The 13,356-nt window shown below is 48.7% G+C and overlaps 1 protein-coding gene across 1 annotated transcript in view; it reads left to right on the top strand.

Annotated features, from left to right (window-relative positions):
- LOC128123962 (protein FAM169B-like) overlaps positions 1 to 13,356 on the top strand; it is an 84,804-nt gene that overhangs the window by 46,806 nt on the left and 24,642 nt on the right. Inside the window, exon 5 of the mRNA XM_052760222.1 lies at positions 5,578 to 5,755. Coding sequence (XP_052616182.1) covers positions 5,578 to 5,755 — 178 coding nt within the window. The remainder of the gene's footprint in view (positions 1 to 5,577; positions 5,756 to 13,356) is intronic.

Genomic DNA, 13,356 nt, shown 5'->3' with positions numbered 1-13,356 from the left:
TATTGTTAAATTGTAAGAGTTTCCCACATATTTTCCCTGCAAGCCTTTTATCACATGTTTGTGATAGAAGAACTATCATACATTTGCTATTAAAAAAAAAAAAACTGGGATGACTCTTTTCCCATTCTGTAAGCTGCCTGTTTAAAAAAAAATGATCTGGATTCAGTGGACTCAGTAGATGCTATTAAAGATGTTCTGCCAAGGGTTTCTTCCAGAAAATTAACGCTGCCTTGAAATTCAGCGAAGGACCATGATGCAGCTGTGTGTGCTGTGTCCTAGCCTTTTCTCACAGGCTATTTGTGCTAAGAAGACTGATTTGTTCTTTAGACTTCCAGGAGGAGAGTTTCTCATTTCCTATCTTTTCCAAGTCTAGATTGGGAGCCCACCCCCAGTTTTCTGAGAGGGTCCTGTCTATGTGCATGCTCTGAATAGAAGGACCTAACAAACCACTTCCGGGCATTCTACCCCTATCTATGCCCTTCCCCCATGTCCTCCCCCAAGTCCTCCCCCAAGTCCTCCCCCATGTCCTCCTCCATGTCCTCCCCCAAGTCCTCCCCCATGTCCTCCTCCATGTCCTCCCCCATATCCTCCCCTCATATCCTCCCCCAAGTCCTCCCCCATGTCCTCCCCCATGTCCTCCCCCATATCCTCCCCCATATCCTTCCCCATGTCCTCCCCCATGTCCTCCCCCATGTCCTCCTCCATATCCTCCTCCATATCCTCCCCCATGTCCTCCCCCATGTCCTCCTCCATGTCCTCCTCCATATCCTCCTCCATATCCTCCCTCCATGTCCTCCCTCCATGTCCTCCCCCATGTCCTCTCCCATGTCCTCCTCCATATCCTCCTCCATATCCTCCCCCATGTCCTCCCCCATGTCCTCCTCCATGTCCTCCTCCATATCCTCCTCCATGTCCTCCTCCATGTCCTCCTCCATGTCCTCCCCCATGTCCTCTCCCATGTCCTCCTCCATATCCTCCCCCATATCCCCCCCCATGTCCTCCCCCATGTCCTCCTCCATGTCCTCCCCCATGTCCTCCTCCATATCCTCCTCCATGTCCTCCTCCATGTCCTTCCCCATGTCCTCCCCCATGTCCTCCCCCATGTCCTCCCCCATGTCCTCTCCCCATGTCCTCCCCCATGTCCTCCCCCCATATCCTCCCCCATGTCCTCCCCCCATATCCTCCCTCCATGTCCTCCCTCCATGTCCTCTCCCCATGTACTCCCCCAAGTCCTCCCCCCATGTCCTCCCTCCATGTCCTCCCTCCATGTCCTCCCCCATGTCCTCCCCCAAGTCCTCCCCCATGTCCTCCTCCATATCCTCCCCCATGTCCTCCCCCATGTCCTCCCTCAAGTCCTCCCCCATGTCCTCCTCCATATCCTCCCCCATGTCCTTCCCCATATCCTCCCCCATGTCCTCTCCCCATGTCCCACCCCATATCCTCCTCCATATCCTCCTCCATGTCCTCCTCCATGTCCTCCCCATGTTCTTCCTCATGTCCTCCTCATGTCCTCCCCATGTCCTCCCCCATGTCCTCCCCCATGTCCTCCCCCATGTCCTCCCCCATGTCCTCCCCCCATGTCCTCCCCCATGTCCTCCCCCATGTCCTCCCCCCATGTCCTCCCCCATATCCTCCCCCATGTCCTCCTCATGTCCTCCCCCATGTCCTCCCTCCATGTCCTCCCCTATGTCCTCCCCCATAACCCCCCCCATGTCCTCCCCCATGTCCTCCCCCATATCCTCCTCCATATCCTCCCCCATGTCTTCCCCCATGTCCTCCCCCGTGTCCTCCTCCATATCCTCCTCCATATCCTCCCCCATGTCCTCCCCCATATCCTCCCCCATATCCTCCCCCATGTCCTCCCCCATATCCTCCTCCATATCCTCCCCCATGTCCTTCCCCCATGTTCTTCCTCATGTCCTCCTCCATGTCCTCCTCCATGTCCTCCCCCATGTCCTCCCCCAGTCCTCCCCCATGTCCTCCCCCATGTCCTTCCCCATATCCTCCCCCATATCTTCCCACCCCCATGTCCTCCCCCATATCCTCCCCCATGTCCTCCCCCATATCCTCCCCCATGTCCTCCCCATATCCTCCCCCATATCCTCCCCCATATCTTCCCACCCCCATATCCTCCCCCATATCCTCCCCCATGTCCTCTCCCCATGTCCTCCCCCATGTCCTCCCCCATGTCCTCTCCCCATGTCCTCCCCCATGTCCTCCCCCGTGTCCTCCCCATGTCCTCCCCCATATCCTCCCCCATGTCCTCCCCCATGTCCTCCCCCCATGTCCTCCTCCATATCCTCCCCCATGTCCTCCCCCATATCCTCCCCCATGTCCTCCCCCATGTCCTCCTCCATATCCTCCCCCATGTCCTTCCCCATATCCTCCCCCATGTCCTCTCCCCATGTCCTCCTCCATGTCCTCCCCCATGTCCTCCCCCCATGTCCTCCCCCATGTCCTCCCCCATGTCCTCCCCCACGTCCTCCCCCATGTCCTCCCCCATGTCCTCCCCCATGTCCTCCCCCATGTCCTCCCCCATGTCCTTCCCCCATATCCTCCCCCATATCCTCCTCCATGTCCTCCCTCCATGTCCTCCCCCATGTCCTCCCCCATGTCCTCCCCCATGTCCTCCCCCATGTCCTCCCCCATATCCTCCTCCATGTCCTCCCCCATGTCCTCCCCCATGTCCTCCCCCCATATCCTTCCCCATGTCCTCCCCCATGTCTTCCCCCCATGTCTTCCCCCATGTCCTCCCCCATGTCCTCCCCCATGTCTTCCCCCCATGTCCTCCCCCATGTCCTCCCTCATGTCCTCCCCCCATATCCTCCCCCATGTCCTCCCCCCATATCCTCCCCCATGTCCTCCCCCATATCCTCCTCCATATCCTCCCCCATGTCCTCCCCCAGTCTTCCCCCCATGTCCTCCCCCATGTCTTCCCACCCCATGTCCTCCTCCATGTCCTTCTCCCATACATGGGTATTTCCTTCTGTTGTTTTTAAGACTTTGTCTAAACTTTTTTTTTTTTAATCAGGTTTTGTTTCTTAGCCACTTATTTTTTCACACATTACTAGAAAAATCTCCTTGAATGCTGTCTCTGTTAATGCAATTAGTGGTCCCAATGATGGCTTAGAAATGGATCTTAGTGTTATGTTTTTGGAAATGCTTCTAAGTCAAGATGGCATGTCCCACATTTTTTTCTTCCTGTAATGGAATTGGACAAATTAAGCCCACTCCCTTTTCCTCCTTCTTCTCCTGCCAGGGTTTGATTGGGTGTTTCCTTTCTGCCACGTGCAGCCTGCTTCTCCTCTGGCTTCATAGGTTGAGAAATGCCGCCTCCCAGATGGTCCCCATTAGCTCTGGAGACCAACTCGTTCTTAAAGCTCAACCTCAAATCTGGCTGCCACTGTCAGATGGAAAGGGAAGTGGTCAGATCCGCACATCTTTTCCTCTTCTAAGAACTGGCCCCCGATGAAGGAGACGTGCTTTACATCCTGCACTCACGGAGAAGTCTGTGGACACTGGACACTTTGTGTGGATGCTAGGGCGAGCTGCCTTATTATTAGTCAGCATTTTAAAGGCTGTGGGCCAGTGAAGACGGTTCAGTGGGTAAAAGTGCTTGCTGTGAGCCTGCTGATCTGAGTTTGAGTCCTTAGACCCTTGTATGATGGAAGGAGAGGACTGAGTCTACGGAGTTGTCCTGTGACCTCCACATGGGGACCATGTGTCTACACATGTATATTGTGTGCTGGCATGCATGTGTGCGTGTGTCCACATGCATGTGTATGTGTGTGTGTGTGTGTGTGTGTGTGTGTGTGTGTGTGAGAGAGAGAGAGAGAGAGAGAGAGAGAGAGAGAGAGAGAGAGCACATACACACACAACAATAGCAACAGACAAGTGTTCTAGAGCTCACTTGTGGGATCTTATCCCCTGAACTGAATCTTAAAGAAGAATGAATGGCTGAGGTCCTCCAAGCACAATGATAGTGAAGATGTTGGGCAGGACAGTCATTTTGGGATCTGGTGTTAAGCCTCAAACTAGGAGGCTGGGTAGATGGCTTATGTGGTAAAGTGCATGCCAGGCAGGCATGAGGACCTGAGTTCAATCCCCAGAACCCACATAAAAAGTTGGACATGGTGGCACATGCTTTGGAGACCAGAGCCTGGGACTCGGAGACAGAGGGATCCCTGAGGCTCACTGGCCAGCCAGCCTAGCCTGTTTGGTGCATTCCAGATTCAGTGAGAGACCCTGCCTCAAACAGGGTGCCTGAAGAATGATGATACTTGATGTTGACCCCCAACATACACACACACACACACACACACACACACACACACACACACACACACACACACCATCATATACAGGCACCATCCGTATGAACAGTAACATACAATGTAAATGAGTAAAATTGACTGTTAAGACCATGCAGCGATGTTTTTAATGAATGCTCCCATTCCCAAAGCCTGGTGGATGAGGAAGCAGAAGGGAATCAGGGTGTCTGGGCTTGAGCGGGTGTGTGCTGTTTGGAATGAAGAGCCCTGGCCTGTCCTTCCAGCCTGTTCCTGAGCTAGCCCCAGCACAGCTGTCTCTCAGGGTGTCATTGGAATGAGACAGTAAAATGGATGGCATGCACTCACTTAACCTCTTTGAGCTTCAATTTCTGCACCCGTCAGCCGGGCCTTCCCCAGCAGATGAGAATCAGGTGACAACACGTGGGCGGAAGTCACAGCTCCGGGGGCGTGGTGGATCTGGTGGTAATGTGGATCCACACGCACACACGTGCCCACACGTGCACCACATCGGCTGTCATGCAGCGAAGTTGTAGGATAAAACCCAGGGCTGTGAGCCAGTCATTGTGTGAATGGCTGGCTGCTTTCACCCTCTACAGCGATTTTTATCAGTTACCTGTGCCGCCTAGACGGATGTTGGCAGGATCAATAGATCATAGCCTGGCTGTGTACCAGGTAGCTATGAGTCCAGAAGAGAGACCTTGATTTCAGCCACACATTTGCCCTTTTGTACTCACAATCACAGACAGGAACACGATATCATTTTTGGCTTGTGTAAGAGAAAGCCTGCAACTCGGTGGGCCAAATTTGACCACAGGGATGAGTCTGCTCTGGACAGGAGGGTTCTATTGTATAGCTTAGTTCAAGGTGGGCCTCAGGTCCTAGTAATGCCTTGGGGTTGGGACGGCAGCATGTGCTTGAAATCTGTCATAAGTTGTGAAAATCAGTGGCTTTCACCGTGGCGATGATCTCCCCCCTGGGGTGAGGATGTCACTGCTATAAAAATGGCAGATTAGGTTTATTTCAGGACACAGCCAGTCATCTCTTGGAATGGCTGACCTGGCCACCTTAGAGGCAGCTTTCTGTTCTGTTACCCTCAGCTGGTCACACTCCGTGGACCCGAGTGTTCCCTGGCACTGAAACTCCATACTACACTGTGATAAATCAGTGGTATTGAGACCCCACAATTCGCGTCCCCATCAAGAGTATCCTGCCACACCTGGCCCCGCCACACGCTGCCATTCTTGTCTGGTCTCAGTGGTGGTGGTTCTTTCTTCTCTCTTTTAAGGTTCGGTCCTTCGGGGAAAGGATTGTCCTTTATGTTCTCAACACCATTGTTTTTGGAAGACTGGAGAGAGATCTGGATGACGACGACATGTTTTTCTTACCTCACCCTGCGGAGGAGCAAGCTAAGATTCTGTGGAGGGATGGAGCGGCAGTTGGATTTTATTCAATCAAAATGAAAGGTGAGGGTGAGGGGTGCATGGTCTCTGAGGTGCAGGGTGGGATGGGGCGCCTTGGATGTCTGTCCGTCTCTGCAGAGCCCCTCAGCATGAGCATTCTGTGGACTCGTGTGGATCAGGAAGCACAGCTCATTAAACGTTTGTGTAAATAAGCCCAAAGCATGGGTTTCATTTTCATACCTCTGGAAGCCTTCTCCTTGGTTCCCCAGGAAGAGCCGTGTGGCCCTACCACAGAGAACAGCGTCCATGCCTGAAGCTTAATGCTTTCCCTTTATGTTAACGTTTAGCTGTCAGGAAAAACACTATTGCTAACAGCTGACGCGTGTTCAGGAAGCACCCTCGATGCCAAGACTTACAGACATTACCTCAGAAGACAAGACAGGGAATTGGCCATGAAAACACCGTTAGGTTAGACAATAGCAACTTCCTCCTAGGACCTTGGCAAGCAGGAGGCATGCAGCCATTGGGATGAAGGTGTCTGTCCGTCCTCTCAGGTAGCTGCTTTCTCTAGTAGTTTCTTCAGCCTTTAAAGACTATCACCGTCTGACCCCAGCTGGTTCCACCGTTACCACCACTTGCTTCTTATAAAGTTATTCATTTTAAAAATTACTTTAAAAAGTTACATGTATTTATTTGGTGGCAGGGGATGGGGGTGGGGTGGCACAGGTGAGGAGGTCAGAGCACAACTTGTGGGGGGCTGTTCGCTCCTCTCACAGTATGGGTTCTGCGGATCCAGCTCAGGCCGTCAGGCGTGGTTGGATGTACTCTGAGCAAGCTCACTGGCAGAAAATTACCAAATTTAGCAACAATTAGGTTTCCCAGAAAACCCCCATGCATGTGCTGTTTTTGGAGGGAAGTGTTGTTCTTGGGAGATAAAGAGGCTGATTATTGTTCTGAACCGTGTTCACATTGTGTGTGTGTGTGTGTGTGTGTGTGTGTGTGTGTGTGTGTGTGTGCGCGCGTGCACATGTGTGCGCGTGCGTACGCGCGCATTCTACTTGCCCAGGATGGAATCAAGTCCTTTCCTTGCTCCTTCCCCTTGGCCTCCCCTGTTCCTCGGTCATGTGACCAGATTCTCATGCTTTGCCCATTTGTGGAATGTCTGCTGCAGTCAGTTCTAGGTGCTTTGGCACATGCCTGTCAGCTGCGGTCAGTTCTAGGTGCTTTGGCACATGCCTGTCAGCTGCGGTCAGTTCTAGGTGCTTTGGCACATGCCTGTCAGCTGCGGTCAGTTCTAGGTGCTTTGGCACATGCCTGTCAACTGCGGTCAGTTCTAGGTGCTTTGGCACATGCCTGTCAGCTGCGGTCAGTTCTAGGTGCTATGGCACATGCCTGTCAGCTGCGGTCAGTTCTAGGTGCTATGGCACATGCCCGTTTCAGTAGCTTCCCTCTTGACAGTCCTGGCCCTGTGATTATAACGTGTCTTTATACCTTTTCAAAGTTGTTATATTCCTGGTTTATTAATTTCGGATAGATGAATGGACCTGGAGAATTATTCAGATGAAGGGGAAATGTTTATGATTCATCTTTCCTGAAACATGTTGTTGTCTTCATTAAAAAAAAATAAAAAAACAACCCCAAAATCTAAATAGCCAAGCTTAACTCTGAGAGAATCATGTGTAGCCTCAATAACTGTCCTTGTAGGTCTTAGGAGTTCTGGTCTCCTGGCAGAACCAGGTCATAACTAGAGTCCTGGTCAGGACTGACTGGCTAGTAAATGTTGGGTTAGAGGAGCTTGTCTTTATTGGATGAGGAATTCAGGTTGGTGAATTTCCTTAAAGCCTCGATTGTCCTGTTCATTTTTCTCCCTTCTTATCTTGGCGTATGTAACAGGTTTCTTTTTTTAAACGATGCGTAGAAAACTCACACAATCAATTAACCTGGGTTCTCGGGGGCTCACAGAGACTGAACTGACAACCAGGGAGCCTGCATGGGACTGACCTAGGCCCTCTGCCTATATGTTACAGTTGTGTAGCTTGGTCCTCTTGTGGGACTCCTAACAGTGGGAACAGGGGCTGTCTCCAACTCTTTTACTGGCTTTTGGGACCCTACTCCTCATACTGGGTCTCATTGCCCTGACTTAATACAAGGGGAGGTGCGTAGTTTTACTATAACTTGATATTCGATGTTTTGTTGATACTCATGGGAGACCTGCCCTTTCCTAAACAGGAATAGAAAGAAGAGTGGATTGGGGGGTGGGAGCAGAAGAGGGGGGGGGACTGGGAGGAGAGGAGGGAGAGGAAACTGCAGTCAAGATGTAAAATAAATAATAAACAAACTCATTTTATAAGATGCATTCTGTTTTTATTTATGTACCATTATATGTGCCTGTGTGTATGTATGTGTGTTTACCTGTGCTCACCTGTGGGGGTCAGAAGAGGGTGTTGAGTACCATGGTGCTGGAGTTACAGGTGGCTATGAGCCTTCTGACATGGGTGCTGGGAACTGAACTTCTGTGCAGTCCTCTGCAAGAGCAGCAAACGCTCTTACCTACTGAGTGATTCTCCAGCTCAGGCTTCTCCAACTCCAGGCTTCTTGGTACACCTAGAAGACATTTTAGTAACAAGGCTGTCTGCCATCATCCTTCCTCTAGGTTTTCCTGTGGAGTGTTAGAGTCCTGAGCAGAGGGCGTCTGAGCTGGGGGGCCTGACCAAATAGCTCATCTATATTTTGTCTGTCTGTCTATCTATCTATCTATCTATCTATCTATCTATCTATCTATCTATCTATCTATCATTCATCCATCCATCCATTTATTTACTTAGGTGTTTTTGATGCAGGGTTTCTCTGTGTAGCCCTGGCTGTTCTGGAACTCGTTCTGTAGACCAGGCTAGCCTCAAATGCAGATATCTGTTTGCCTCTGCCTCCTGCCTCCGTGCTGCGAATTAAAGGTGTGCATCACCATACTGGGCCCTCCCAAGAAAATCTTTAAAAAAAGTGGGGGGGGGGGGCTGCTAAGTCCAGAGAAGATGCTTATGTGAATGGCTTTGACTTTTTAGTTTTTTTTTTTTTTTTGGTTTGTTTGTTTTGAATTGCCATTCTATTTAAAGTACAGATGGGTAGATCTTTTTCTTTGGATCTAATGGTTGTAGAGGTCCTTTACCTCCCTGGTTGAGTGTTTTATTTTTATTTTTATTTTTTTTAATTTTTTAATTTTTTTTTTTTTTTTGGTTTTTCGAGACAGGGTTTCTTTGTGTAGCTTTGCGCCTTTTCCTGGAACTCACTTGGTAGCCCAGGCTGGCCTCGAACTCACAGAGATCCGCCTGGCTCTGCCTCCCGAGTGCTGGGATTAAAGGCGTGCGCCACCACCGCCCGGCTGAGTGTTTTATTTTTTTTAAACTATTGTAAATGAGATTTCTCTCCAGGCAAGTTTGTTATTGATAAATTGCAAAGCTGCCTATTGTAAGTTTGTATCCTGCTACCTTGCTAAAGGTTAATCAATTGTAAGCATTTTTCTGGTCTAGTCTTTAGAGTCTTAACATCACGTTGTCTGTAAATGCGAATAATCTGACCTCTTCCCGTTTTAGGCCTTTAAATCTTTCTCTGCTTCTTACTGCAGACAAGAGATTGAGTACTGTGATGAACAAGAGTAGAGAGAGTGGGTATCTTTGTCTCATTGCAGATTTTTAGAGGAAATGCTTTCAACTTTTCTCCATTGTTACCATCATGTTGACTATAGGCTTGTTGTATGTTACCTTTGTTGTGTTGAGGTATGCTCACTCTATTTGTAGTTATTTTAGGACTCTTATCGTGAAGGGATGTTGAACTCTCTCAAAGACGTTTTCTGTATCAATTGAGATGACATATGATTTTTCTCCTTCGATCTCTGTGCTGTAGTACACTTACGCATTTGTGTATATTGAACCAGCCTTGCATTCCTCCAACAAAACCAAGGTAGTCATGATACATTATGATAGTCTATTTTTTCTCTTGTTCTTTTTTTTTTTTTTTTGAGACAGGGTTTCTCTGTGTAACAGCTCTGGCTGTCTTGGAACTGGCTCTGTAGACCAGACTGGCCTTGAACGCCGAGATCCGCCTGCCTCTGCCTCCCAAGTGCTGGGATTAAAGGCGTGTGCCACCACTGCCTGTCAGTATATAATATTCGTTTTTTAAATATAATTTCTTTATTGATTCTTTGGGAATTTCACATTATGTACCCCAAATATGCTCATCTCCCAGTCTCCCCATATTCACCCCTACCCTTACACCATCCCCTTAAAAGATAATTAAAAAAAATTAAAGACAAAACAAACAAACCTCTTCACTTCTTCATCCTTCCTACCTCTCCAACACCTCTTCTTCATTTGTTTTCGTGGCAGTGGGAGCCGTGGTGTGTCACACAGTATAACCTTTTGTCCAGTCAGCCTTACTTGCAAATGTTCAAGGCCTCTGGCCTCTAGTACACCATCTCTGGGCCCTCACCAGAACTCCTTTTGGATATCTTGCTGTTGCCCCAGACATGGAGATCCTGTGACTATTGTTCCACAGGATCGGTCCCTTCACACACTCCAGCAGGACATAGATGGGGTAGATGTTAGGGTGGGCCACCCCAAGGCCCTGGATGTGGACCTTGGTGGCTGAGCTGATCAGTCTAGGCCACTGGGGCCAGCTTTCTCAGGTGAAGTGTGGAGCCAGCTCTTCTACGCCCATGCCATTAGGGACAGTTCTCCCACCCTAGTGGTGAAGGGTGGGGGCTGAGGGTGGGGATAGCGGGCGGGGTGGGGAGGCAGCTCTCCCATGATGGTCAGGGCCAACTCTCTTTCTGCACTGTCCAGTGAAGAGCAGGGCCAGCTTTCCCAGGCCAGTGAAGGGCAGGGATAGCTCATTATGGCCCTCTGATTTCATCATGAATGATTCCTAAGGCCCCCTGAGGTGACACAGGCCACAGACATCGACAAAGACCCAGCTGCAGCAGGACCACGGACCCAGACATGGCTCTCTGCAGCATCTCAGGCCCGGATGACACCATGGGTTTGGGTGGCAACACAGGCCACTCAGGTCAACATGACTCTGGCAGTGCCATGGCCCTTGGACACCAACAAGGCCACAAGTTGTGGCCTAGACCCTGGGCTGCCATGTGGCCTTTGATGGTAATATGGGCCTCTGACTGTTCAACACAGTCCCTGGCTGTGGTAGGACCATTGACCCAGACTGTGGTACGACCATTGACCCAGACATGGTCCTCAGTAGCAGCCTGGGCCTGGATGTCACCATTGCCCCAAGTGGCAGTATAGGTCACTCAGATCAGCATGGTCCCAGTGGCAGTGTGGCCCTTGAACACCAACATGGCCCTAGGTGGTGGTCCAGACCTTGGACATCCACATGGCCTTTGATGGTAACAGGAGCCTTGGATATCAACATGGACCCTGGCTGCAGTGGGGCCACGGACCCACACATGGCCCTCACTCAGCTGCAACTCTGGCCCAGATGTCACCATGGCACCATGTGGCAGCATAGGTCACTCAAATGGGTATAGCTCGTGTATCAGCATGGCCCTTGGACACCTACATGGCCACAGGTAGCTGTCTAGCCACTGGGCATCCTTGTGGCTTTTGGTGGCAACATGGGCCACAGATGTCAACACAGACCCCCCAGACCCCTGCTCCCCGCTTGTTCATTTGGTCACAGGTGTGCCAATCTTGTTTATTTTCTCAAATAACCAACTTTTTGTGTGACTGACTTTCTCTTAGACTCCATTTCAATGCTTTCCATCTGGATCTGTATTATTTACTGCTGTCCACTCTTTTTAAGTTTGGATTTTGTTTTTCTAGAACATTGAGGTACAACACCAGGCTACTTATTTGAAATCTTTCTGATTGTTTTACTATAAGCACTCATAGCTCTAAATTTTCTTTTTAAGATTGTCTTAGCTGTATCTGAAAGGTCCTGGTGAACTGTGATATTGAGCATTTTAAATTTTCTTCTCTGATTTCCCACTGGTCATTCAATGGGATGTTGTTCCACCTCCCTGTTTTGTGGAGTCTTCCCTACTCTTGATTTCTATTTTCTTGCACAATGATCTGGTAAGATGCAAGACATTATTCAGATCCTTTTGTATCGGTGAGATTTGATTTGTAGCTGGAATGTCTGTTTTAGAAAAAGTTTCTTGGGAATACGTCACTGAGACAAATATGTATGTCTTTTGGATGGAATATTATGTAAATGTCAGGTGAGTTTATTTGCTCCATTCTGTAGTTTAACTTTGAGTTTTCTTTTCACTTATTTATTATTTATTTATTTTCATTTTTACATCCCAATCAAAGTTTCCCCTCCCTCCCCTCTTCCCAGTTCCTCCCTGCTCCAACTCTGAGTTTTCTTTGCTGACTTTTCAGTTAGGTGCCTACCTAAAGATAAAAGTAGGGTATTGAAATTACTCACTGTTATTGATATTGTCAGGGACCTGTCTGACCTCTTATGTCTATTAGTATTTGTATATTGAAATTGGGAGCGCTAATATTTAGTGCTGTATTTACAATTATTATAACTTCTTGAAAAATTGTTCCCTTTAATACTACATAGTGGCCTTCTTTATCTCTTCTAACAAATTTTGGTTTGAAATCTATTTTCATGTTTTTTGAGAAATAGTCTCATGTGCCCAGGATGGCTTAGAACTCCCAATGTAGCTGAGGGTGACCTTGAACTTCTGCTTCTCCTATTTCCCAAGTGCCCAGATTATATTATAGATACCTGCCATCATGCCTCAACCCAGTGCCTTGTGCATGCTAGGCAAGAATTATGCTGACTTAGCCGAATCCTCATCCCTGAAGTCTAGTTTTTTATCAGATACCAGAATAGCTATGGCAGCTAGTTTTCAATTTTGTTCACTTGATAGATTATTTTCCATTCTTTGACTCTGTCTGTGCACATTTTTATCAGTGAGTTGTGTTTCTCAGAGACAACAGATGGTTGGATCTTGTTGTTTTTGTTTTTGTTTTTTTTTTTTTTTTTTTTTTTTTTTGGTTTTTCTATGTGTAGTTCTGGTGCCTGTTCTGGATCTTGCTCTGTAGACCAGGCTGGCCTCGAACTCACAGGGATCTTGGTTTTTAATCCAGTCAGACAATCTATGTCTCTTTCTTGTTGACTTGAGGTCATTTACATTTAAAGTTATTAATTGCTGTGGGATAATACTCTTGTACACTGGCTTAAAAAAAACGCTGATTGGTCGGTAGCCAGGCAGGAAGTATAGGCGGGGTGAGCAGACTAGGAGAATGCTGGGAAGAGGAGGGGCAGAGGAGGAATTGCTAGCCAGACGCAGAGGAAGCAAGATGACAAGGCAGAACGGAGAAAAGATACCAAGCCATGTGGCTAAACATAGATAAGAATTATGGGTTAATTTAAGTGTAAGAGCTAGTCAGTAATAATCCTGAGCTAATGGCTGAGCAGTTATAAATAATATTAAGCCTCTGAGTGATTATTTTATAAATGGCTGCAGGTCCACTGGGGGCCAGGCAGGACCCGAGAAACCTCCCGATTACAAATGATGCCTAGATGTGGTAGCAAGAGTTTCCACCTAAAACCTGGGAGAGCTTAAGAAGAGATTATAAATGTAGCTAAGAGCATCTTCCTAGTTCATGTCCCTCATGGTGGGCCATGGTACAGTGATG

The sequence above is a fragment of the Peromyscus californicus genome, unplaced genomic scaffold (assembly GCF_007827085.1).
Source record: "Peromyscus californicus insignis strain IS unplaced genomic scaffold, ASM782708v3 Scaffold_4__1_contigs__length_199733344, whole genome shotgun sequence".
In the NCBI taxonomy this organism is placed as follows: domain Eukaryota; kingdom Metazoa; phylum Chordata; class Mammalia; order Rodentia; family Cricetidae; genus Peromyscus; species Peromyscus californicus.
Note: the sequence above shows the minus strand (reverse complement) of the source record. Positions and strands in the feature narration are given on the sequence as shown.